The sequence below is a fragment of the Perognathus longimembris genome, chromosome 3 (assembly GCF_023159225.1).
Source record: "Perognathus longimembris pacificus isolate PPM17 chromosome 3, ASM2315922v1, whole genome shotgun sequence".
NCBI lineage: Eukaryota > Metazoa > Chordata > Mammalia > Rodentia > Heteromyidae > Perognathus > Perognathus longimembris.
In genome coordinates this window covers 7,320,554-7,346,388 of record NC_063163.1, presented here as the reverse complement: position 1 = coordinate 7,346,388, position 25,835 = coordinate 7,320,554, and the positions used below count along the sequence as shown (strand labels likewise).

Sequence of the window (25,835 nt, the reverse complement as noted above, 5' to 3'; positions counted from 1 at the left end):
CGTGTTGGTTCTTCTCTGAAAGGCCCACCCCCAAGGGCTGCGCCCTGAGGAGGCGGTGACGGGCGGGGCGGCCGCGGAGCGGCTCCGGAGCATCCTCACGCCGTCCCGGAGCTCAGCTGCGTCTACGGCAAGTGGGTGGCAAGGATTTTGCCCGGTGACAATGAAAAGGACCTTCTATCCAAAGGAAGTATACCAAGACAAAGTGCCCAACATAGCACCGCCACATGGACGCTTGACCTCCTGGAAAGTCGGGTGTCATCTTCACTGGCTGTCGCGAACGGCTGCCGCGCGGCTCGGGACCCGCGGGGGCGCTGCGGGGGCTGCCGGGCACACCCAGTTCTTCTTGAGCTTGTAAATGCCGAGCCATCCGAAACCAGCTGGGGGATCCGTTTTTCCAGGTGCCCCGGGCCAGCATGCAGGCTGCCGCTGACCCCACCCGCAGCCTTCGCAGCCCCCAAAACTGTCACCCACAGACACAAGCACGCTGAATGCCATGTAGCGGAATTCAACCCCGCCCGTTCCTCATCAGTCCACTCACGTCTGCTCAGATAGGAAGGTTTGAAGGTATAATCTTATCAAGGTGTCCTCTCTCTCTCTCTCTCTCTCTCTCTCTCTCTCTCTCTCTCTCTCTCTCTCTCTCCCTCTCTCTCGGTTGCAGAACTGGTGCCGCTGGGAGAAGCGAGCGAGGCCTGGCCTTGCTTCCAGGCCCCATCCCCGTGTCTGCCGAGAGGCCCCTCGTGGGTGACGGGCAGCCCCGGGCCTCCCGGGCCTTGGCCGCTGGCCCGGCTCAGCGGTTTTCCCGGGGATTGTAGCGCAGCCCGTGGGCGCCCTCGGAGTCGTAGCTGTCGAGGTAAGGGAGGTGGACCCACTCGGGCGCGTACGTGGCCGTGCTGTACACGAAGCACTGCACGCTGTCCCCGGGCCCCGCGCCGCCCTCCCACTCGAGCACCCGCACCCGCACCGGGGTGCGCTGGTACATGTCGGGGCAGCCCTCGAAGTCGTCCAGGAAGCGCAGCATCTCCTCGTCCACCTGGTAGATCTCGCCCTGCACGCAGCGGCCCCGGCCCGGCAGCTGGAGCAGCCTGGGGATGTTGTGCTCGCCGGCGATCACCAAGGGGTAGGGCTCGGCCGTGCAGCCCCGGCCCCGGAAGGCCGCCCAGCCGTGCGCCCCGTCCAGCATGACTTGGTGGTTCGGCTGGCCTCGCTTCAGCGTGCCGTACACGAAGACGTGGGCCATCGGTGGGGCCTGCGGACGGGAGAGAAGGCGGGCGTGTCATCGCTGCCACCAGGTCTGGGGGGGCCCAGGGCCCAGGAAGGCCAGGGGGCTTCTGCCGGGCTTCCCGGCTCCCCCCCCACTCTGGCGATAGACTTGGGGACTAGAGCAGCACCACGCCCCACGAGGACTTGCGCTGTGGACAAGGCACAAAGTCACCCAGGCCATTCCCGGCCTAGAGGCGGTGGGCCAGACCCAGCTGTAGGGACCAAATGCGGAGTGTAGAGAAAGGGACCGTCGTTGACTGGGTGGATGGCCTGGAGGATGGCCAGAGGGGCATCGCCTCGCGTAGCCAAGTCCTGGGCTCGGCCCCAGCACAGAACCCATAGCAATCTTTCATGTATGTGCAGATGGCGCTTTGAGACTGGACTCATTAGGTTTCCATGGCTGGCCTTGAACTCCTGGGTTAAACGACCCTCCTGCCTCAGCCTCTGGGCAGCTGGGACTACAGGTGCATCACTACACCCCGTCTTCCACTCTGTGGCTAAGAGGCCGGCACAGCAGTTCTCAAAGTGACCTGACATCTGACTGCTTCAGCAGGAAGAGGGGGCATGTCAGCCCTCCCCCCCCCCCCGCAACCCCTCCCCCCCCCCCCCGGCCACCATGCCAGACTCTGAGTGCTTCCTAGAACTCACTTCAGGTCGCTGAGCAGGTCTGAGAGAGCCCCGGGCATAGCCCATGCCAGGTGCCAGCCCCGGCCTCTCGGGTGGCAGCCACGACGCCGTTTTTAAGGGACAGAGGGTGTCCCTTCTCATCTTCACACTTAGGTCTCACCCGCACATCATGCCACCCGCTCTTCCTTATACCTGGAACCTCGCTGGCCCCAGCCCGCCAGGGGGAGCAGCCCGAAGGCTGGGGACACCTTGCGCCCCAAGACGGCAGCCTGGGCGAGCAGCGCTCCGCCCCCTACCTGGGCCTTGGTGCTGGGCTGAGCTGGAGGCTCGGAGATGCCAGCCTCGGGGGGGAGGCGGGAGCCGCGGGCCTCAGCTGGGCTCCGCTGCCCCGGCGCAGGCCTGCAGTTTCCAAGGTCTTAGGGAGTTTGTTTTCAACTTTTTAAAAAGGGTCTTAGAAATGTGCGCCACAAATGTCATAGTGAGAAAGGCAAAAGACAAGGGGAGGGGAAAGCATAGTTGAAGTGTTCTGTGGCAGAAAAGATCACGGGAGGAAGACCGCGCCAGACCAGCCTGGCGGACACAGAGCCTGTGCCCAAAACCAAAGGACATAATGAAGCTCACGGTACCAGACACTGCAAGAGACATGCTGAAAGAGAGGTGTGATAACAGTAATAGAGGGGGAAAAGGTGATCAGAGTATGCAAATGTGGAAATACACACACACACACACACACACTGAACAGTCGATATATGCTAAGAAAAGTGTGGAAAAATAGGAATTAATAAGCAAGTCCACAGAGGAGAGAATCACCTGGCTATGAGAGTCGACCCACGTTTTTGTTCTGGTGCCGGCTGTGTTGCCGAGTGGAACTTCAAGGACAGCCCCCGCCCGGCCCGGCCTTTCCTAAGCGGCTCCTTGTGAAAGTTAATATTAACGGCTCACCTTGACCCGGGCCACAGACGGTTACCTAACAGCCCAGTAATAAGTGACTCAACAATGCGCCGAAACTCAGGAGAGGGGCCGCACCTGGCCCTGCCTCGGTCCCATGGCCTCTGGCCAGTGCTGTTTGGTGCCAGTCCAAGGCCCGCGCCGGAGGCAGCTCTGGAGATGGATGGTGGGCACTGTGGTGCTGGCTCCAAGGCAGGCTGCTGGCCTAGCAAAGCCCAGCCCTGCGGCCCAGCACAGCACAGAGGGTCCACAGGACCAAACCCGCTTCCCAGGACGCCTATAAATAGCTTTACAAGTGAAACAAAACCCTACCGCCTCTCCACACCCCAGAGGCCATACTTAGAAGCCCTTCAACAGGTCCATTTGGTGTTCCCACATTGCTCATGGAACTACAACTTCTATCATTTGAACTACTACTTTTTAATGTTTTATTTATTTGCTTATTGGTAGATCATGGGGCTTGAACTCAGTGCCTAGGCGCTGGCCCTGAGATCTTTTGCTCAAAGCTAGTGCTTTACCACTTTGAGCCACAGTGCTACTTCGTGTTTTCTGGTGGGTAATTGGAGGTAAGAGTCTTATGGGCTTTCCTGCTTGGGCTGGCTTTGAACCATGATCCTCAGATCTCAGCCCCCCGAGTAGCTAAGATTACAGTCACGAGCTAACAGCACCCAGCTATTTTGATGCCTTAAATTATGTCTTGCCTCACTGTCGCGAAAGCACATGGGCGCAGTGGTTTAAAGCAGACATCAGAACTCAATTGCCTGTTGGAATCCTGGCTTTAACACTTAGTAATGGTGTGACTCCAAGCAAATCACTTAACCTCTCTGTGCCACAGCCTCACCGACTGAGAAACGAAGGAAGCAGAGCAGCCTCCTCTGCGGCCCGCAGCTGTGGCCGCTGGAGCGGACACACCGAACGGCCCCACGCCGCCCTAGCCTGCCCAGTGCCCGCCTCCCGCCGGGGCCGCACCGGCCCACTTCTGGACACACACTCGGCGTCGGCGTGGAGCCGTGGGAAGCGCCTCTCGGCTGACCGAGTGCGCTGCTGGCGTTTCCTTCAGTTCTCCTTGGATTAGAATCGTGCCACGTTTGTTTTGCTTGGGCAGCTTGGGTCGCAGGCGCCCAGCCTCACCTTTGCTGAGTGCATTTGGAACCTGTGGCTCGGGGCCATCGCTTGCTGTCCTCAAGCTGTCTATGCTGGAGCTCATCCCCTTTTTGGGGACACCCCCCCTCCCCAACTGGAGACACTACTCCTGCCCAGGTTAACAGTGCGGCAGGTGTAGGGTCCGGGCGCACCTTAGCATCGCGGCGTGTCTGCACGTCTTGTGCTGCCCGGCTCTGCTGGGGCCTGGGCTTGTTCTCAGCAGGTGTTTGTCCCTCCGCCCTCATTTCCTGCCGCCTGTTCGCAAGGCGATGGGGGCTCAGGTGGATTTCCTCTTATTCATGTTGCTGGGAATGTCAACCAGAAACTCAACTCTTGAGCACAGGTTCTGGGCATTTCTTCCTTCCTCCCTTCTTCTTTCTCCCTCTCTCTCTCTCTTTTTCTTTCTTTTCTTTTGGTTCCAGTCCTTGGGCAGAAAACCTCAGGGCCTGGGCGCTGTCCCTGACCTTTTGTGCTCAAGGCTAGAGCCCTACCACTTTGAGCCACAGTGCCATTTCCAGCTTTTTGGTGGCTAATTGGAGATGAGTCTCAGGGACTTTTCCTGCCCGGGATGGCTTTGGACTGCAGTCCTCAGATCTCAGCCTCCCCAGTAGCTAGGATTATGGGGTGAGCCACTGGCGCCCTCCCCCCCTCTTTGTGAATCTGAGGTTTGGGTGCTGGGCATCTGGAGTCCCCCTCCCTGCCTCCACCAAAGCTCTTCTCTCCTTCATCCCAGTTCACTTATTGTCTTCATCTTTCAGTTCTGCTCATTTAGAACATTCCTTTGCCCTGTGTACTGCTAGCATCCTTCTCCCACTGTTTTTAGCCTATTGTTCTTCCACAGCTGTCCTTTCTTTAAAGCTTCTTCTCTTCCTTACCCCTTTCTTCCGACTTCCCGTCTTCTCTTTGTGTTGGTATCAGTTTCTGGAAGACATTTCCTTCTAACGTCTGGCCTTTCATACTAAAAACTGACACCCTCTGTGTCACTCTGAAGTGTGAAAGGGGGGCGCTCCCGGATGGCTGTCCCCGGGGACAGGATGGGTTGACTCCGGACAGTCTGGGTTTGCGGAATTTCCTTCCATCTCCATTTTCAGGATGCCACCCACAGGGCCCCTCCACCGGGCCTGCGTTCCCAATCCCAAGGCAGCGACTGAAACGGCCGGGCAGAGGGCGGGGAGGAGCGGGACTCCCTTCACCTGCTCCGGGGACAGAGAAAGGGGAAGAGGAGGCAGCAGCTATTAGGAACGCAGGGGGCTGAAGGTGACACGGGGCACCGTGCGGGCCACGTGCCCCGACACCCTGCTCTAGACCGCCATGGCCTCGCCCCCAACACCCCCGAGCACCACCAGGTTTGCACTGGGTTTGACAGACACACGGTTGCTTCCGATTCTCGGCAGCGTGAGCAGTGGCAGTGCACACAGCTGAGAGCCCGCCCTCCGTTCCTTGGCCAGATCATCTGGAAACTGTCTTGATTGCTCCGTGTCTCCTAGTGCCGCCGCAGCCCTGGCATTCCCAGCAGCCGTGCCAAGGGTTCGAATCCTCCCGTCCTCCCCAGCACGCGTGCTGTGTTGCTGCACACGGCCATCCTGACGGGGGTGAGTCTGTGTTCCACTGTGGTTTTGATTTGCATTTCCCTGATGATTAATGACCTCTTTACTGTGTTGAAGTAATTTCCTTTTAATCCTTGTCTGAGTGTTATTTATCATGAGACAGTGCTGAATCTTCTTAAGTGCTTTTTTCTGTATCAATTGAGATGAGTGTGTGGTCTTTCTCCATCAGCCTGTTCGTGTGGGGTGGTGCATTGCGGTAATTGATTTTTGTCTGTTGACCCATCCTTGCACTCCAGGAATAAATCCCACGTAATGGAGACTGGTAATGCCTGGGATTTGTGTGTCAGTCTTCCTCAGGGATGCGGGCCGTAGTGGGCTTTAATGCCTGCCTTTGATACCAGTGAGTATGAGAGTGTTTATTCCCTCCCAATTTTTTAAGAATGATTTCACAAAGACTGGGGTTCATTTGTTAACTCTTTGGGGGAATTCACCAGGGAAGCTTTCCTCTAGTCCCCTCCCCCTCCCCCAGTACTTCTTGGTGCACTTGCTAGTTAAAGGTCAGTGAAGACTTTATTTCACGATTCCGCTATGCTAAGTTGTGTCTTTTCTGCCTTTTCCTCTTGGTATGCCATTGCCACGCACACTTGTTCATACTATTCTCTTACAATCGTGTGTGTGTGTGAGCACGCTTGTGTGTGCTGACCCTCAGGCTCTAACTCAGGGCCTGGGCACTCTACCACTCGAGCCACAGCTTCACTTCCAACCTTGTGGTGGGTCATTGTAGATAAGAGTCTCACAGACTTGCCGCCTGGCCTGGGCTGGCTTCGAACTGTGATCCTCAGATCTCAGCCTCCTGAGTAGCTAAGAATATAAGTATGAGCCGCTGGCCCCTGGCTATAATCTTATTTCCAAAATGAGCTCTAGTGTTTCATCTGTATTTTCAAGTTTAATTGTTCCAGACATCCGTTTTGTTTTTGCTTTATAAAAAGCAAAACAATTTGGTTTTTCAAATAATCAACTAAAAAAATATGGGATCCAGGAACTGGTAGGGCTCATGCTTATAATCTTAGCTACCCAAGAGCCTGAGATTGGAGGGCCACAGTTCAAGACCAGCCTGAGCAGAAAAGCTTACAATACTCCTTAACCAGGAGCTAGATGTGGTGGCACACACTTCTTGTCTTGGATACACCAGGAAGTCTGACACAGTTAGATCAAAATTCAGGCATATGTCTAGGCAGGAAACAAACCCCTATCTCAAAAACACCCAGTATAACAAAGGCCAGAGCTGTGGCTCAGCTAGCACCTGCCTAGCCAGTAAAACCCTGACTTCAACCGGTGCTACCAAAAAATTAAAAGAGCGAATAAGATTTTAATATTGGCTGTAGTCATAAGATACCTATCATCTATCTGTGTAACTCTTTATCCATCTGCATATACTGTGGGCAGCGCAGGGGTTTGAATTCGGGGCTACGAGCTTGTTAGGCTCATGCCCTACCTCCTGAGCAGCTAGGATTATTGCCATGAGCGTTCCCCGCCCCCATCTATCTATCAAGATCTATATATTTCTATGACACAGCTTGGTCAGAGAGTCTCAGGCAAAAAGGCAAGTTTGGATGAGTTAAGGGAGCTATTTGGGCCTTTCCAGAACAAACAAAGACTGCTGTTTGTGTGTAGGTAACGTGATGTCCCCAGGTCGCCATACACCGAAGGATGTGTGTTGTGCTGGACCAGACCTAGCAGGTGCCCAGCCTCCCGCAGGCAGTTCCGTGTCTGCAGGTGGGCAGCTAAGAACATTGTGCAGCCAACCCGTACACTGCTGCGATAGGGTGAGAGGCTGAAACTTAAGTCCCGCCTCTACCCTACTGCAACTGTAGATCTGTGGAAGTCTTACTGAAGTCTGTTTTCTTCTTTTCAAAACCGGGTTCAGCCATGCTCCCGTGGCTCACGCCTGTAATCCTAGCTACTCAGGAGGCTGAGCTCTGAGGATCATGGTTCAAAGCCAGCCCAGGCAGGACAGTCAGTGAGACTCTTACCTCCAATTAACCACCAGAAAACCAGAAGTGGTGTTGAGGCTCAAGTGGTCGAGCACTAGCTGTGAGCTGAAGCGCTCAGGGACAGCGCCCAGGCCCAGAGTTCAAGCCTCCTAACAGACCAAACAGCCACAACAACAAAAAGCCGGGTTCATTGTATTTCCCCATGAACTGATTTCTGTGAACTGCTGGCTGAGTGACAGCTCTATGGATCTGCCCAACATGAATTCTTTCTTCCCCTCCACCTCTCCGTAGCCTCCCACGGTCTCATTCCCAACTCCATCGTTTGTCAAGATCTTTCAGAAATACATGCTAGCTGTATTCTTATACACTAAGCCCTAAGAAGGCAGTGAATACATTATATCGGGGAGAGGGAACAAGGCCTATCAAGTGGTGGTTGTGGTCTTAATGATGAACGATCAGGATTAGGGCATAAAGTATGCACTGCAACTCGGTTATAAGTTAGTGATTGTCTGCACAATGTGATAGCTCATTTCCATAAGGGCAAACCAGGTGAAAGAAACTATCAGAAAGCTTAACAAGTGTATCCTTGATGATATAAAATAAGTTAGTGAACACTTTCTGCACTACACAGAGTTTGGCACGTCTGGCTTCTGCCATACCTTTCCGGATTGTGTTTTGAGTGACACACACAGGTCCTTCAGGAAGCAGCCTGTCCCTGTGGGGATGAAGAAAGATCAGAGTTAAGCACTGAAACAAGCAATTAATTCCCATTAGAGGATTAAGGCACTCGTGTTCACTTTGAATCAGACAGGCAAGTTGTGAGCAAAGTGGTGTACAACCAAGAGGTTGTCAAAGTGAATAAATTAGAGAACTAAGGCTCAGCACATGAGAGGCTGGGCAGGCACGTGACTGGGCCAGGACATGGCAGGCTTTCATGTCGCGGGGCCGAACCGTCTTTCCCCTTGCTTGGAAACCCAGGACAGTACGGTGTGTGCCGCTGCTCTCCTGACTCTCACAGACACGTCCGGTGGAAACAGGTCCGGCACCCTCCAGGCACAGGTCCCCTTAGTCCGTGGACCCCAAAACCCACATGCAGGACATATGGACCTTCGCTCTGGAGGATTTTCCATTGGGTCCCAGAGCCTGTGAATCAAGGAAGCTCTGGGCTGTGACATCACCGATGTTCCAGGATGAGGGGGAGGGGTGCCCTCAAATCCAGACTGGCCAGGAACAACAGGGACCCCCAGGGTTCAGCCTGGGGGTGGAACAGTCTTGGTTCAGCAAACTCTTGACGAGTTTGACACTGTCAGTATTTACAAAATCAAAACCACCGTCGGGCCCGGCACTGTGGGCCATGCCTCCAAGTGAATGAGTCGGAGGCCCGGCCCATCTCCACTGTCACAAGTCTCGCCTAACTGTCACACTTGTCTGCTTTATTTTTCTGCAGCCACCTGGTGGCATGCGCATAAAAGGCAGGATTTAAAACTGTATTAAAATAGTGTAAATAGGCCTGGGCCACACTCGAACGCACATGTGCAAGGGGACCCACTCCTGTATTCATCTGCGAAAGGACTAAGTGCGCATCACCTTCCATCATAAAATGAGCCTTCACTGATGGTAGGAAAACCGGTCACCTACGAAACGCTGGCTGTCGCGTGGTAAACCCGGCCCCCACCCTGCGCTCGCAGCGCCACTGCGGACGTGGCGGGAACAGGCCCGTGGCGGGGCCAGGCCCGTGGCGGGGCCAGGCCCGTGGCCGGGTGTAGGTGGCAGGAAGTGCGGGCCGCGGCTGTCTGCTCGGCCACTCGCGGAGGGAGGGAGGAGAGACCTGAGGACCGGAAGCTCCCGCCCCAAGGCCCCCCCGGGCCCCCCTTGGCTCCCGTCAGGCCCTGCGTGCGGAGCCTCCGGCCTGTGGGCCGCGGAACTGAGCGCCGGTCACACCGCCCTGTCCCTAGAACACCGCGCGCCGAGTGCCGCCCGCGCCCCCGGCCGCCGGATCAGCCCGTGGGGTGGGGGCCCCCCACCCTCCCCCTCCCCTCCCTCCCTCCGCCCAGACTGCGCGGCGGAGACTGTCTCTCCAAAGCTTCTCGGAACTGTAGGAAACAGGTGAAGAGACAGGACGGCGCGAGGCCCGTCCGCCCTCCACGGCCAGTGGGGGCCGCCTGGCAGGACGGCCGGCCCCGGCCCCGGCCCGGCCCGGCCCGGAGGGCGGACAGGAGAGGCCTCCCTCCCCCTCGTCCACTCGCCGGCCGCCCAGGCTGCCCGGCGTCCCCGCGGCCTCGCCGCGCACTGGGCGTGGGGACCGCTTTCCCAGGTCGCCTGGCTCACGCCCGCCCTCCCTCCCCTGCCCTCCGCAGGGGGCACCCGGCCCGCCCTCCCTCCCCTGCCCTCCGCAGGGGGCACCCGGCCCGCCCTCACCTGCCCTCCTTCCCCTGCCCTCCGCAGGGGGCGCCCCTCCCGCCCTCCCTCCCCTGCCCTCCACAGGGGGCACCCGGCCCTCCCTCCCCTGCCCTCCACAGGGGGCACCCGGCCCTCCCTCCCCTGCCCTCCGCAGGGGGCGCCCGGCCCTCCCTCCCCTGCCCTCCGCAGGGGGCGCCCCGCCCGCCCTCCCTCCCCTGCCCTCCACAGGGGGCGCCCGGCCCTCCCTCCCCTGCCCTCCGCAGGGGGCGCCCCGCCCGCCCTCCCTCCCCTGCCCTCCACAGGGGGCGCCCGGCCCTCCCTCCCCTGCCCTCCACAGGGGGCGCCCGGCCCTCCCTCCCCTGCCCTCCGCAGGGGGCACCCGGCCCGCCCTCACCTGCCCTCCCTCCCCTGCCCTCCACAGGGGGCGCCCGGCCCTCCCTCCCCTGCCCTCCACAGGGGGCGCCCGGCCCTCCCTCCCCTGCCCTCCACAGGGGGCGCCCGGCCCTCCCTCCCCTGCCCTCCGCAGGGGGCGCCCCGCCGGGCCCGGCCGCGGGCGGGCGCAGGGCGCAGCCTTTCCTCGCGTCCCTCTCTGCGGCGTGGCTTCCGGGGTGACTCTGGGGACGCAACACCGTGGCTCCCCTGGTTTTAAGCAGGAAAAGCAACAGGGTGCTCGGTGCTCCGTTTGCGGGGTCTCGGTTCCCGGGCCACGTGAAGGTGACGCCCACGGTTTCCGTGTCCGAGGTTCTTAGGTGAGAAGGACTTGCAGCACACCAGCTTACACGCACACGCACGCACGCACACGCACGCACGCACGCACGCACGCACCTCCCAGGACGGGCTGGAGCCCTTCCTCCACGTCTCCTTCCACTTCCAGGGACGCGTGGATGCGGAGCGGGCCGCTTCTGTCGGTGGGGCCGAGCTGTGCCGGGCTTCGCCCCGCCCCGGCCCGCCCGACGAGCCCCGGAGGAGGAGCCGGGCGCCCGGGCCCGTCTCCGGCAGTGCTCCGGGCTCAGACCCCGCCCCTCGGCCTGCCCGGCCTGGGGAGACATCGCGGGCCTCCCCGCCATTCCTCTTTGTTTCCCCGACCCTGGGCCAAGGGCTGTTGTTTCTCTCATTTCGTTCTTGTGCCCTGTGTGCGCCCCGGACGCAGCGTCCTCAGCACAAAGAGCGATTGTGTGGGAGCCGGGCGCGTGGCCCGCGCGCGCGCGCAGCATCGCAAGCACCTGACACACCAGACCCCCCCATCTCCTACAGGGCCCGGGCAGCGCGGTGTCCCTCCAACCCCCCCACCCCCGCCATGAGGCTCAGCCTGCCGTGCCGCGGGTAAGCGCTCACCCGTGTCCACCAACCCACAGCTATCCCAGCCGTGGACCCGTGGGCCTCACCCTGCGCCCGTGGACCTCGCCCTGCGCCCGTGGGCCTCGCCCTGCGCCCGTGGGCCTCGCCCTGCGCCCGTGGGCCTCGCCCTGCGCCCGTGGACCTCGCCCTGCGCCCGTGGACCTCACCCTGCGCCCGTGGGCCTCACCCTGCGCCCGTGGGCCTCACCCTGCGCCCGTGGGCCTCACCCTGCGCCCGTGGGCCTCACCCTGCGCCCGTGGGCCTCGCCCTGCGCCCGTGGGCCTTACCCTGCGCCCGTGGGCCTTACCCTGTGCCCCACACTGCGCCCGTGAGCCTTACACTGCACCCGTGGGCCTCACCCTGCGCCCGTGGGCCTTACCCTGTGCCCCACACTGCGCCCGTGAGCCTTACACTGCACCCGTGGGCCTCACCCTGCGCCCGTGGGCCTCGCCCTGCGCCCGTGGGCCTCGCCCTGCGCCCGTGGGCCTCGCCCTGCGCCCGTGGGCCTCGCCCTGCGCCCGTGGGCCTCGCCCTGCGCCCGTGGGCCTCGCCCTGCGCCCGTGGGCCTCGCCCTGCGCCCGTGGGCCTCGCCCTGCGCCCGTGGGCCTCGCCCTGCGCCCGTGGGCCTCACCCTGCGCCCGTGGGCCAGCCCGGCTGCTTTCTTTCTGGCCTGCTAGGGCTTGAGCTCGGGGCTTGTGGTTTGGAATGAGCCCTGCGTCCGCGGGCGCCGCCATCTCTGGCCTGGTTCCGAGCTGGCTCTCGTCTCATGACGCCGCCTGGGGCCTCGTGGTCGCGGGGACCGGCGGCCCAGCAGTGAGGAGGCTGCGGTGCGGTGCGGGCAGGCAAGGGCTCCACCCGTCCCGCGGGGCGGCGCCCTCCTCCCCCAGCAGGAAGGACGGGGCTGAGTCGCCCGGGGGTTAAAGGTCATCCTGGCGGGAGGGGCAGCCACCCGGGCTCTCCGGCCCGCCCCTGGGGGGGAGACGGGGCCCCCCACATTCCCCTGGCCCCCCAGCATGTCCGCGGTGCTGCTCTGCTGGAGGAATGCCGGCCCGCCGAGCCGCCACAAGAATCCCTGCCGAATCCACGCCTTCCCCGCTGCGCCCGGGCTCCACGGCCACCTCGCAGAGGCAGACGGGGCGGGCTGAGGCCTCCCCGCAAGCGGCCCGCGCGTCAGGAAGGCCTGGGCACCCCCCCCCCCCCCGCGTGCTCCCCCCGGGGAGAGGAGGGACCCCGCGCCCCCTCCCCGCCCGGTGGTGACGGGACGTTAGCAACCACCACCCACAGCACCCGGCAGCGGACAGGTGAGGCCCGGGTCCACCCGTGACCCCGAGAGCCACACCGCGGGCGGCCGGGAGCTGAGGATCCAAGTTCAAGGCCAGCCCTTGAAGGGGCGCTGTGGCTCACAGTGGTGGAGCGCTGGCCGCGAGCGAAAGAGCTCAGGGATGGCGCCCGGGCCGGGTTCAAGCCCCACGGCCACCGCGACCACCGCCGCCAAAACACCCCTGGCAAAACCCCCTCCACACAAGTGCTTCAGCAGCCGTGTTCGAGGGTGCGGGACCCCGCGGTCCACAGCGTGTCCCGGAGTGAGGGAGGGGACCACGGAGCGGGTGTCCCACAGCCGCAGCAAGAGGCGACGCGCAGAAATCAGCCTTCAGGGCTCCACGCTGTGTAATCCACTGACATGACACCGGAGAAGGGGCGTCGGGGAGCCGGGGCGCGAGCCCCCTGCCCTCAGCGGAAAGAGCAGGGCGAGGCCCCCCGCACAGAGCCAGCGGCAAGAACGAGCGCTTAGAAAACACCGAGGATGCTTGTGCTTTCACGACAGGCGACCCCCCTACCGCAGTCACACCAGAACCCGGGTTCCCAGGACCTCCAGGTGAACGGCCGCGGCGTCCGCAACGGAAGCGCTACACGAAGATGCAGGCAAAGCTGCAGAAACGAGGTCACGGCGTGTCACGGACAGGCCCGCGGCATTCACTCTGCCCGGCGCCTCCATGTCTGTGGAAACCGCCCCTAATGAAGAAGACACACCCGCGCCTGGTGAGCGGCGCCCACGGCCCAGTGCCCTTGCTGCCTGCCCGGGCCGGGCCGAGCCCCCCACCCGGTGCAATCCCCCGCGGGGGGCTCCCCACCTTCTCCAGGATCCCTCGTCTCGAGTCTCTGCTTCTGCAGCGCCGGGCACACCCACACCGGTGTCACCAGGTCTTTTCCACAACTCCTCTTGGGTGGGGAGTGTGTACCCCCATCTCACTCAGAGTCGGGGGGCCCCTGGGGGGCAGGGGCTCTCAACGCATAAGGATGCTTTGTCCTGAGCGGTTTGAGAGGCCTTCGACTCAAGCATAGATTCCAGCCCCGTGCCCACGGCTTCCACGGCTGTAATCCTAGCTGCGCAGGGAGGCTGAGATCTGAGGACACGGGTTCGAAGCCAGGCCAGGCCGGAAAGTCGGTGAGACTCTCCTCTCTTAACGAATTAGCCCCCAAACCAAACCAAACCAAACCACCACCACCACCAAGGAACCTCTGGAAGTGCAAGTTTGGCTCAGGTGGCAAAGGGCTCTGAGTGGAAAAAGCCCTCAAGTGACAGCACAAGGCCCCGCGCTACAGCTCCAGTGCTGGGACCAAGAAAAAGAACTAGAGAATTCTGTTAACCCCAGAGGCCGGGCCTCCCGGAGCCCGCTGACCCCCCAGAGCCCGCCGACCCCCCAGGTCTCATGGCCAAGGCTTCAAAGGAAGACCCTGCCCTTGCTTGATGTTGGGCTCATGGCCACCTTCACTTAGTGGGCGATGTCCCTCTTCAAACACGGTAGGGGACAGGGAGGAGGCCGGGGAGGAGGCCGGGGAGGAGGCCGGGGAGGAGGCGGGGAGGAGGCCGGGGAGGAGGCGGGGAGGAGGCCGGGGAGGAGGCCGGGGAGGAGGCGGGGAGGAGGCCGGGGAGGAGGCCGGGGAGGAGGCCGGGGAGGAGGCCGGGGAGGAGGCGGGGAGGAGGCCGGGGAGGAGGCGGGGAGGAGGCCGGGGAGGAGGCCGGGGACGAGGCCGGGGAGGAGGCGGGGAGGAGGCCGGGGAGGAGGCGGGGAGGAGGCCGGGGAGGAGGCCGGGGACGAGGCCGGGGACGAGGCCGGGGACGAGGCCGGGGACGAGGCCTTGCCCCCAGCCCCTGTGCCCGCAGGGCTGGAATGTTCCAGAGAGCTTACAGTAAGGCAATGAGGAAACCAACAGAGAACAAGTCCAAAGGTGCAGCCAGGCTGCGTGCATGCCCGGGCTGCTGGCCACTGCCCAAGGTGACCCCGGCCAGCCCCCCCACTCCCCCCCCACTCCTCCCCCCACCCCGGCCAGCCCCCCCACTCCCCCCCACTCCCCCCCCCCAAACCTCCCCACGGGTGGTTTGCTCTGGGCACAGGGTCAGGAAGTGGAGGCCACGGCGGCTGCAAGGCTCCCCAGGGCAGCAAACACGAGGCCCCGGGGCTGCAGGGGGGTGGGGTGGGGGTGGAGGGGTGGGGTGGGGGGGAAGGGGGTGCGGTGCACCCCACTGCCTGCAGACATGTCTTGGTTTCTAATCCATGGTGTGGCACCAGAAAGAACAAGCAGCTCGGAAGAGAAAGAAGGCCGCCAAACGATTGCATTTGCCCCGTGGCTGCAGCTTGGGGTTCAGGGGCCTTGAATCCGACCCCCCCCCCACCTCCCCACCCCCTCCCCCCTACCCCCCACCCCCACCCCCCACCCCGGGCCCGGGGCCTCTGGGGCCGGGGATTTTCCTTCTCTGGCTGGGGCTCTGCCTCCCGCCGCCGCGTTTCCACCCGACAGCCGCCCCCCCCCCCCCCCCGGCGGATCCAGATCCCCGCGGCCCCGACCCCGACCCCGCCGCGGGGCTCCACGGCCCGCGCCGCGTTCCAGCTCCCGGCCGGCCGGCGGGCGCGCTCCCGCGGCGGCTGCGCGCGCGCCCCTGACCCGGGCCCGCGGGGCTCCGCCGCCGCCGCCACCGCCACCGCGCAGCCTCCGCCACCGCGCAGCCTCCGCCACCGCGCAGCCTCCGCCACCGGTCCCCGCGCGGCCCGGCCCCGCCCCGCCCCGCGACCCCGGCCGTCCCCTCACCTGAACCCGCCGTCACGCGGCCACGCCAAGGCCGGCCACGTGACTCCCGGCGGCAAGGCCCCGCCCAGCTGGACTGCCGGTGACCCCACCTCCCCCCTATCCCCCGCCAGCGCCCCCTGCAGGCGGGACGCGGCCTTGCACACCGCGGGGCGCGACTTCCGGTCTCTCCTGGCACTCCAGCACCAAGGACGCCGCCTGCAGGCGGAGTGCAGCACTGCCACGCGCCGCGATGCCCCCTGCAGGGAGGGCGTGGGACAGCAGCCCCCAAGGGCGACCCCTGCAGGTCACGCGCGGTACTACGGTGAACGGCGCCTCCTGCGGGCCCGGTGAGCGTAAGGGCGTCCCGGGCAGGTAAGACACAAACAGCAGCACCACGCGCCCCCCTGAAGGCGAGACGCCGCACTGTAGCCCAAAGGCGACCCCTGCAGGCAGAATGGAGCACTACACCCCCACCCCCTCCCCACTGTGACACTCCCTGCAGGTGGGACACGGAGCACCAGTCCACTTCGGCCACTGCGGGTCAGTTGAGGCGCTCTATCAAAAGGGCACCCCCTGCAGGCGGGACGTGGAACTGCAGCCTTGAAGGCGACCCCTGCAGGCGAGACCTGGCATTGCAGCACGATGGAGCCTCCGTGGTGCCCTCGCTCCACTCCCATTCCCGCCAGCAAGCAACCTGGTGCACAGGCATTCGGGTCCCGTTCTCCATAAACACTCACCTGGGGCCCGCGGCAGACACAAAGCCCCCGCCGGTGCCCCTGGCATCCACGCTCAGCCGTGCACCAGGCGGGCACACTCCCGCCACACCACATGGAAGGCGAGCCTCGGCTCCACGACGAGCCGGACACCAGGGCCTCCCCGGGCACCAGGGCCTCCCCGGGCACCGGTCCTCCCGGGGGCGCGAGGCCTCCCGCTCTCCTCTCCGTACCACCGAGCTGACCTGACAGAACAGGGCTGGGTCCATGGCGTTCCTATTTCAAATACTACAGCACAGACTTGGTATTCAGCAACATTTACTTAATACAGTCCACTTGCCGGTCATTTCCCATTTAAAAAAAAAAAAAAATCAAGATGAAGTCAAGAAAAGTAACGTGTGGGCAATGGGAGTGAAGGATTTATGGCCCAGCCGTTGTATTCGCGAATAGCTTGGTTGAAAGTGCACCAGGACTATTTTCTTTGCTTTAATCGATAGCAAAACAAACAAAACCAAAGGTTGCCATACACAGGGAAAAGGAGCTCTCTCTCCCTCTGACCCACCTGGCCCTCGCCCAAATAGTACTGTGCTCTGGAAATTGGGCAAGAATATATTAATGAAAGACACACACTGGGAACAACAAATTTGTGAAAAATACTCCTTGGACCACAGAAGTACGTGCAAATGAAAGTCACTTAAGGAAGAAAGCCTGAGCGAGCATCCGATGAGACTCATCTTTTTATAGGGATGTGCAAGGAACACAGACATTTATGTCACAAGTGACCAAAGTTTAGCAAACCAATTAATTGGACTTGATTTCTCTGAGCCCAACTGATAATGTCAAGACTGTAATAGCAGGAATGAGGGAATGCACCAGGACAAAGATGAACAAGTTTTAACCAAGCCCCAAATCACTTTTTTTTTTTAACCATAAATACCTCTGATGGTAGAACAGTGTTTCTCCACTGAGGTATGTGCACTTTCCTGAAGTTCTACAAGTATGTGTGTGTGTGTGTGTATGCACATGCACATGGGTTACTGCATCACAAACCTAGCGTCTTGGGGCACGGTGGAGGCCTCCCCCCACCTAGCCTCTCGGGGCTGCCTCCCTTTTGGAGACCTCCTTGGAGCCTCACTGGTCCTGACACCAAGAAGACTTTACAGTTTCAACATAGATTCCATTAATTAGGCGAATTTAGAAAATGTGTGCTTTGTGGAAGTGGGGATCGAACTCAGGGCTCCTCGCATGTTCAGCTCATTGCTCAGCCGGTTCTCTACCACCGGACCCAGGCCTTTTCCTTCTTGTTCTGGACACAGAGTTCCATGGACTTCGGTGCCTGAGCTACAGTTGAACCGTGACCTTCTAGATCGTAGCTTCTGAGTAGCTAGGGTTATAGGCTTGAGCCACTGGTGTCTTCTATTTCCAACCCTGGCTCTGAAATTTTGTTAAACTCCACAAGCAACAGGATTTTTTCTTTCTTTTCCTTCTGTCAAGTTTTCTTTTTTTTTTTTTTTAAACTTGGAACAATTGGTCTCGCTGATAAACAATTAGCATAGCAGATAAATTAATGAGAGGAGGAAAAACAACCTTACATAGCTGAATTCACTCACATTTAATCCGAAATTAATGTTTTAAAGACGTGGGCTGCTGTCGGCATTTTTATTTATTTTTTGAAGAAATCAGACCTTTTCCCCACAGATGATAAGCAGTATCTTTTCAGAAAAACATACAAAATTTTCTAAGCAGTTATAGTTGTGAAGAGATGGTTTATTTTTTGCCCATCACTTACAAGTTCAGGAATAACACGCAAAGATAGAAGTAAATCATGGGATTCTTTCATTAGCTTTGGTGAAACCCGGAGAGAACAATTGTAAGAATTTTCAGAAGTAATCTGACCAGTAGAACATGCCAGGACCACCGAACCCAGGGACCTTGCAAAGCGCCATCGTCTGCCACAGTCCATTCTTTCTCGTGGAGACATTCTACTACATGAACTTCCATCTTCACAACCATCTTGCTCATTAGGCATGCTCTTACAACCTACGTTTCGTTATCTAAAGAAACTGAGGCTCGGAGGTGCTGTGCTCAGGACGGGGTTCCTGGGTGCTGCGGGCCTGGCTGGTGCAGGTCTTTACGATGCAGAGTTCGGTCTGTGATCTGTGGCCATCCGGCTCTCATCAGCCCATGAAGCCCGCGAAGCCCCTGCCTCTCCCAGCCTGCACGCCCCAGACCCGACGCTTCCTCACCACCGTGCCTTGGCACACGCCCTTTCTTCTGTGCAATGCTTTCATAGCTTTGCACAAGTGACATTTTAGGGTAGAGGGCTGTGTTTTTTTTGGGTGTGGAGCGGTTACCCCAGGCGGCATTCCCCCATCCCCTGGGCCTTACCACGCCCCGAGGGCCAGGCTGCCTCTGGTGAAGAGCAGGTTAGAGGCAGGCATCTTCAGCTAGTTACACGACTCCACTCTTCTGTCAACATCCGCTCCGTTCTCTGAACCCGGAGCTCCAGTGGACAGCTGCCCTCGGCCGTCAGGGAATGGCCACCCGGCCCCTGCCTTCCTAGGTGCACGCAGCAGGCACCCACGCACACTGCGCCAGGAGGATGCGTGTAGGGTACTGGGGGCTAAACTCGGGGTCTCTCGCATGCCACCTGAGTCGCTGGACATGTGTGCGTGATCGTGCACCAGGACGCGGGCTTGAACTCAGGGCCTGGGCGCTTGTCCCTTAGCTTTCCTGCTCAAGCTGGTGTTCTGTCCCCTGAGCCACGTCTCCACTTTTCGCAGGTAGAGAGCACTTGTTAGCAAGAGCTCAAGGTCCTGAGTTCAAGCTCCAGTACTGGCACAAAAAAATTAAAGATAAAAGGAGAGAGGGAAAGAAAAGTAAAACAACAACAACAAGAAAGGAAATAAAGCAAAGAGAACTGGGGACCTTTCCTTTCCATTCTGTTAGGAAGGAGACCCCAGAATCAAAGAGGGGGCGGGGTAAGACAGTTCTTGAGTTGACACCCAAGTTTTAGTTTTAGGAAAAAGAAAAAAGATCCTGAAGGAGCTTTTAGAAGAAATACTCTCTCCTCACTCTCAAGAAACAAGTGCCATTAAAAAAAAAAAAAGACATTTCCTTTAAAGAATCCAACACAGCATACAGTGCATGTGTTATCTGTTAGGCTAAGGCCTACAGGGAGATAAACAGCAGAAAGCCTCTCTCCTTAAGAGATCTATAAATCACTGCTGTGGTTCTGAGACCACTGAAGAAATGTCTGGAGCACAGCACACTCTTTTCTGATATATTTCAACTACTACAAGTCACAGGCATTGATTTACAACTCTATCCACATTGCACTCCCAAAGGGAGGCACAGAATCCAGCTTCCCTCTGTGATTCTACAAAACAAGACCCAAACCCACCATGTCACGCCTGAGGAGAGACCACTGGGTCACTCTAGACACTCCATTAAAGGGAAAGGAGGATTAAAAACTCTACTCTCTTGAACAACATCTGTTAGGAAGCGATGTGACATTTTCATGGCAGTTTGTATAATACTTTTACTACATAAGAAACGATACACATTGCATAAACCATTAGATCAACAACAACATATAGTGAAAAACCAAACCCAACAGGTAAATACAATTGTTGAACCAAATAAACCATGGAAAAAATAATCCAATTCATAAAAACACCTCAAAATACCCAAATATGATTCCTTTTGAGAAAAAAATTTACCTCTTGCCTTTCCTGGATAGACGGATATGAGTAGTTCCATTTAGCAAAATGGGAAACAGATTCACAGGTAAAGTGAACACAGTACACACAGATGAGCCAGCAGAAGTAGGAGAGGCTCCCAACGCCACGTTCCCTGTGTAAGCCAGGGCATGAATGGAATATTCTATCAGGAGTGACAGTTTCCAGAGAATACAGTATCATCGCCTATGTCATGAAATTGCAAAAGTAGGAGAACACACTCAAAACTTACAAAAATTTAAAAATTTTCAGTTATCTGCCCTACTCAACACAGAAAAATGCAAATAAATAATTCCTTATAAACAGAATACATGGTACACTGGTGCGAAGAGATTAAAAACCCAACATTTAACTCTCTCTTGTCATTAAATAAATATGCTAATATAGACATATTTGCTATTTATATACATCGTAGTGGTCTGTCATTTCCTGGTCACAAGGCTCACATCCCAAATTCAGGTTTAATGATAGTCAAAGCCACTCAAGATAATTTTTTTTTCTCATTTTCTGTTTAGTTAAAAAAAAAAAAGGTTTCACTTTTGGGATTTTAGAATTTGGGTTGTCTGAAAAAATACAATTTCGATGCAAAAACTGTTATCAAGCATTCAAGAGTATATTGCTGGTGCTATAATCTTTTTTGTTTTTTTTTTTTGCATGTCTTTGTCTTTATAAAAAGAAAGAGTGAAATAAACGTGTGTTAAGAATCTTAAATGGTTAAACGTAACCCCTTGATGGATACGCTTCATGCAGGTAGAAACTCAAAACCCAAAGGAGGCCCGTCAGCCGCCCTTCCGCCTTTGCTCTAGCTTTTTCCTGAGCAGGCTGTAGTTCTCCCTGGTCCCTGCGGCCGCGGGCTCGAGCTTCAAGGAGATTTCATAGTGTTTCTTGGCCGAGTGGAAATGTCCCCAGCGGTGATACAGAACAGCTGGAATGGCAGAGGGTGGAGTTCAGTGGCGGTGCCTCTGAATAACCTTCTACCAAGAACTACGACAGACAGGGCCGCTATGGGCCCCCCTGCCGGGCCCTGGAAGGGCTTCCTAGCAGTAGAAGGGGCGCCGCCACTTTGGGTGACACGTTACTGCAGGTGCACTCGGCATCTCTGTGCTGGGCCGGGAGTCTGGGAAGGGGAGTCTGGTCAGGTTCTGACACTGTCACGACCCCTCTCATCCTCTTAGGTGTCAAATGGGGCCACACCGGACCTGGGAGGGGAGGGAGGGAGAGCTGGCCAGCCCCCCTTCAAGGGCTTGCGCCCCAGCCCCAAGGGCGCACGCACAGTACCTGCTTCCCTTCGGGGGCGCCCGGTGCCCGGCCTTACCCAGATTGCCGTGGTAGCTGGCGGTGTTGGGGTTCGCCTTGATCGCCTTGAGGAACAGGGCTTCGGATTCCTGGACACGAGAGAGGGGCAGCGGGTGTGAGCGAGTGAGCACACCCAGAGGGAAGCCCGCCATTTCTGGGTGAGAAGCAGGTTGGGAGTTTTCTTGACTCATTTCATGTCTTCACACAGCTGCTCCCTCAACCCCGGGGGGGGGGGGTGGGGGGCTGTGGTGGGTAGCGGGTGGGAATGGAGGGTTGGTGGGGAGGGGAGGGCTGGGGTGGGAGGGACTGAGGAGGGGAGGGGGGGTCCAGGCAGCTGGGAGGGGGGAAGCAGAAGTCTATGGAGGAAGCTGCAGAAAGGTCTGGATGGGGAGACGGGAGGACAAAGGGTTGGAAGTTTGGGGTGCGGGGTGAGCCTGTCAGGACACAGGCAGTGTGACCCCTGGGGGCATCGGTGGGCCCCGAGCTCCCGGGCGGCACAGAGGGGGTCCCCTGCACACACACACTTCTCATCTACAGACAGTGTCAGCCAGGCCTGGTGGGGCGGGTTTGTCTCAGCCTGACAGCTGACTCTGTCACCATAACCCCTCTCTACATCACCACCTTTACAATAAAATTTAAAAACTTAAAAAGCCAAGCCCGGTTTTAAAAGAAGTTGCTTAAACTCGTACAGAGTGGGGGAACCTGGATGTATTCTGACTCACGGAGCATGCGCTGCCTCTCCCAGGGGAGGAGGGGACCTGTGAAGCGGCGTCTGCCCCTGGCACAGATGTTGGCGTAGATATTCTGGGAGAAGTCAGCACGACCCTGTAAGCCGCACCCTGAGCGGGCTTCCGGCAGTGGGGTCCCGGGAGAACTGACGGGCACCCGGCGGCAGCGGTGGGAAAGGTCGTTAGGAAGAACTCCCCAAACTTCCCTCACCTCAGGGAGATCCACACAAAATAAAACTGAGTGCTTCCAAAAGCCACCTCTGGAGCAAAGCCAGAAAATGCTACAAGTGTACAGAGAAGCTACTATATTCCCTGATGTTCAAACAGGAGAAGCAAACATGCAATGTCTTTCTCTTACAGAAAATTATACCAATAAAGACCAATGAACAGAGAGAAGTCGACAACGGTGATGATATTAATCACTTACCATCTTTAGGCCCTGGGTCTTACTTACCTGTAGCTTCATAGTGACCAAAACGACACATAGCTATTATGATTCTAAAAGCCTGATTTTGCTGATTTAACTTATTAAAACATTCATCACTATTTTAATCGCCTATTAAAATACCTGTGACTATTTTAATTACTAATTAAAATATTAGCTCTTAGTTCTAGAATAAAATAGCTCCCCGGGGCCACAGCATAGGAACTCCCCGTACCATCGGTGTGGGGTGACCCAGAGCTGGCTAGAAACGTGCACCCCTCAATGGATGCAAGCCCCATGGCCAGCCCCCTACGAAGGAAATGGAAACAACAGGCTCCTCCGTAATCCCCAAGCATAGCACAGGGAGGCTACTGGCAGTGGATGTGGGCAGAGTTAAGCCCCCGCTCACTCCTCACCAGACCTAGGAACCCTGTGGAGCAGATTTCCTAGCCTTTGGGTTGTGCTGGGCTTTGCTGATGACCTCTAGAGGGAAGCAGCAGGAGCCAGCCACAAGTCACCCAACGCAGACCATCAACTGCAGGCCAAAGGCAGCACCCACAGATCAATGCCGGCACCCCGCAGGGAGGGGGGGCGCACAGTGCCCCCGGAATGGCCTGTGTGGTCCCCTCATTCCCCACGGCTACTGAGGCCAGCACCAGGGCTGCGTCCTGATGAGAAAGGGAGAATCGTTTCTCCCGTGAGTCAGTACATGCCCATCCTTTGGGCAACTTCTCTGGAAAACAAACTGACCACTCCTGGCCTAATTCCATGCTGAACTGGGCAGAAGGAATGCTGACAGCTCCTGTCAGCGGCTGGCGTTCACTGCGAGAGATTGCAGCCTGGGGTTCACTCACCTTGTATTTCTGGGATTTCCCCAGCACGTTTGCCAGGGAGAACATGAGAGAATGATCGTTAGGTATCAATTCCAGGGCCTCTCTTCCAACAGCTTCTGCTTGGGCTAAATTACCTATGAGGAACAAAACAAAAATGATAAAAATCATGTTCATACGATACTTGTGGTTTTTTCCCCCCTCTTTCCATAATTAGCAGGGCTCATATGCATTATGATTAGGAATAAGCTACTTAGGAAAAACCCATGTAAAATGTGTGAAACCTTGTGCGGCGGAATCGCTGCAAGTCGGCCCAATTCTGACACAATATACAAACAGCTCTTGATTAAATTTGGTAAAACCACATGAAACAGAGTTTTCATTTTCTCCAGACACAAGTTATCCTCAAGCAGAAGAAAACTAGTCTGCAAAATAACAGGAGGGCAGTCATACTAATTTCTGAACGTTGTTCATGTGGATGTAAATGCATGTTCTCTATTTTTCTTAGAAATAAGGATGCTTTTCCCCCCTACTGTTTAGATAGCTTGTTAACTTTGAATTCTGCCACATCACCATGATTTTTTATTTTTTTTTTAGTGCCAGATCTGGGGCTTGAACTCAGGGCCTGGGCACTGTCTCTTAGCTTTTTCTTTTTAAAAATCAAGGCTCGTGCTCCACCACTTGAACCACACTTCCACTTCTGGCTTTTCTGGCAGTTAACTGGAGATAAGAATCTCAGACTACTCAGGGCGGGCGGCTTTGAACTTTGATCCTCAGATCTCAGCCTCCTAGGTGCCTCCTAGGTGATTACTGGCAGAGGCCACTAAGCACCAAGACCATCATTCCTCAAAGAATGTTGGATTTTTTTCCTTAAATGAGGGCAACAGGGTACTTGGGATGTATTTCAGTGGTAGAGCATTTGCCGAGTATGTGCAAGGCCCTGGAATCCATCACCAGCACCACAAAAAAAAAAAAAAAATAAGAGCAAAATAACTTCTTATTTGTCGGCTCTAGCCCACTGTGGGCCAAGTCAGATCATCAAGTCATTAGCACTGTATCTCAAATTAGCACAGACTGGAGGATGTCCCCTGAAGAGTTCATGCGGTTGGCCTGCTCCATTTATCCCAGAAGCCCAGAATCCAGCCCTGCCTGGGATCTGCATGGATGTGTGGCTGGACAGTAGGCTCCAGAATAAATAAATACAGCAGTCATACTTCCTCCCATGATGTGATACCAATAGTAAATGCAATTTCATTTTCCTTCAAGTTCCTATTCCATTATACCAAAGGAAACGATAGAAGAGGCACTTTTTTTTAATTTTTGGCCAGTCCTGGGGCTTGGACTCAGGGCCTGAGCACTGTCCCTGGCTTCTTCCTGCTCAAGGCTAGCACTCTGCCACTTGAGCCACAGCGCCACTTCTGGCCATTTTCTATATATGTGGTGCTGGGGAATTGAACCCAGGGCCTCATGTATACGAGACAAGCACTCTTGCCACTAGGCCATATCCTCAGCCCAGAAGAGGCACTTTTTAATACAAGTATTTAACCTTTTTTTCAAGCTGGAGGGGAGGGTACAGTTCCTGAGTAGACAGTGCTGTGCTGCCAACCAGGTCCTCCGCTCTAACCTCCTACTCACCTGTATTGTCCAGGAGGATGATCATGTTGTTCCAAGCCAGGCTGTGCTCCGGCTTCAGCACGGTGGCGTTTCTCCACGCATTCAGAGCGTCCACGTGGCGATTCAGATCTGCATACTGAAAACAACGACCCCAAAATCAACATGCCAGTTCTCCTGCTCCTCTTCTCAGACCACCAGTGAACCCAACAAAACACCCAAACACACAAAGCAACTATCTCACCTCTACGGAGCTTCTGATTTTTCCTTATCAATCAATCCCAATGAAGTAGGCACTGTTTGCCCCATTTCACAAATGGAGCAACTAAGGGCACAGAGAAATGAACCACTTACCCAGAGTCACATATCTAGAAAGGGAAGATCAGGGATTAGAACTAGGTGGTCTGCCAGGTACCATGGTAGTTTCACACCTGGAATCCTAGCTACCCAGGAGGCTGAGGATCAAGGTTCAAAGCCAGCCTGAGAAGGAAAGACCTACTCTTATCTCCAACAAAAAACAGAAAGTGAAGCTGTGGCTCAAATGGTAGATCACTCGCCTTGAGTAATGAAGCTAAGGGACAGTGTCTAGACCCTGAGTTCAAGCCCAACTGATGCCCCCCCCCAAAAAAAACCCAAAAAACAAAATCCCAACACACACACACAACCTGCTCACTATTCTTTTCCTAGAGAGATTCCATAAAGTCCATCTTTGATAAAGTATTATTTAGAATAGTCAACAAGAATTTTACATGTCTAAGTCACTTAGTGAAGAATGAAGTATGGTATAGGAGCCCCTTCTGTCACACCTCAACCTAATATAAAAATTTGAGTAAAAGACACATTTTTGTAAATCAACTCCTTGGAAAAGACTCCTATGCAAGACCTGGTGGCTATCAGGTGCCTCCCTGCCTCCCCTAGGAAGGAGAGAATCATTTGTTGCTTTGAGAGAAATTTTCATTTAATATCAATTATATAAAATGTCTGCCTCTTGGTTAGCATTAGTCACTAAAAGCCACAGTGGAACAGAGCGATGTGCTCTAGCACGTGAATCCTTGGCCCTCCAGAACTGAGTTCAAATAAATACACATTGTGTCCAACTACCCTTGGTGCCTTCAACACTACAAGACATTCAAATAATGATAATGAACAGAGCTTAACGTGATTTCCT

At 57.0% G+C, this 25,835-nt stretch overlaps 3 protein-coding genes across 6 annotated transcripts in view; 1 reads left to right on the top strand and 2 right to left on the bottom strand.

Annotated features, from left to right (window-relative positions):
* The window catches only part of Pcca (propionyl-CoA carboxylase subunit alpha), a 310,079-nt gene extending 297,329 nt beyond the window's left edge, over window positions 1-12,750 (top strand). Inside the window, exons 25-26 of the mRNA XM_048341133.1 lie at window positions 12,208-12,213; window positions 12,735-12,750. The gene's annotated coding sequence lies outside the window, so the exon portion shown is untranslated. The remainder of the gene's footprint in view (window positions 1-12,207; window positions 12,214-12,734) is intronic.
* Window positions 758-15,401, bottom strand: Ggact (gamma-glutamylamine cyclotransferase). 2 transcript variants are annotated; one of them, XM_048341135.1, is made up of 3 exons: window positions 15,347-15,401; window positions 8,179-8,234; window positions 758-1,246 (listed from the first exon to the last, which is right to left on the bottom strand). In XM_048341135.1, the coding sequence occupies exon 3, from the start codon at window positions 1,235-1,237 to the stop codon at window positions 788-790; it is 450 nt and encodes a 149-aa protein (XP_048197092.1). In that variant the 5' UTR covers window positions 1,238-1,246; window positions 8,179-8,234; window positions 15,347-15,401; the 3' UTR covers window positions 758-787. The 2 variants fall into 2 exon arrangements, with proteins under 2 accessions (XP_048197092.1, XP_048197091.1); XM_048341134.1 differs by lacking the exon at window positions 15,347-15,401 and adding an exon at window positions 5,095-5,099 and having other exon boundaries at window positions 8,179-8,556.
* Window positions 15,402-19,533: 4,132 nt separating this feature from the next.
* Tmtc4 (transmembrane O-mannosyltransferase targeting cadherins 4) overlaps window positions 19,534-25,835 on the bottom strand; it is a 50,400-nt gene continuing 44,098 nt past the window's right edge. For all 3 annotated transcript variants that reach the window (XM_048341129.1, XM_048341131.1, XM_048341130.1), the window contains 4 exons: window positions 24,692-24,806; window positions 23,081-23,193; window positions 21,094-21,163; window positions 19,534-20,703 (listed from right to left, as the gene is read on the bottom strand). In XM_048341129.1, the coding sequence (XP_048197086.1) occupies window positions 20,558-20,703; window positions 21,094-21,163; window positions 23,081-23,193; window positions 24,692-24,806 (444 nt within the window). In that variant the 3' untranslated portion in view covers window positions 19,534-20,557. The remainder of the gene's footprint in view (window positions 20,704-21,093; window positions 21,164-23,080; window positions 23,194-24,691; window positions 24,807-25,835) is intronic.

Coding starts and splice junctions, on each gene's coding strand:
- Ggact (XM_048341134.1), bottom strand. CDS start 8,290: ATGGGAATTAATTGCTTGTTTCAGTGCTTAACTCTGATCTTTCTTCAT.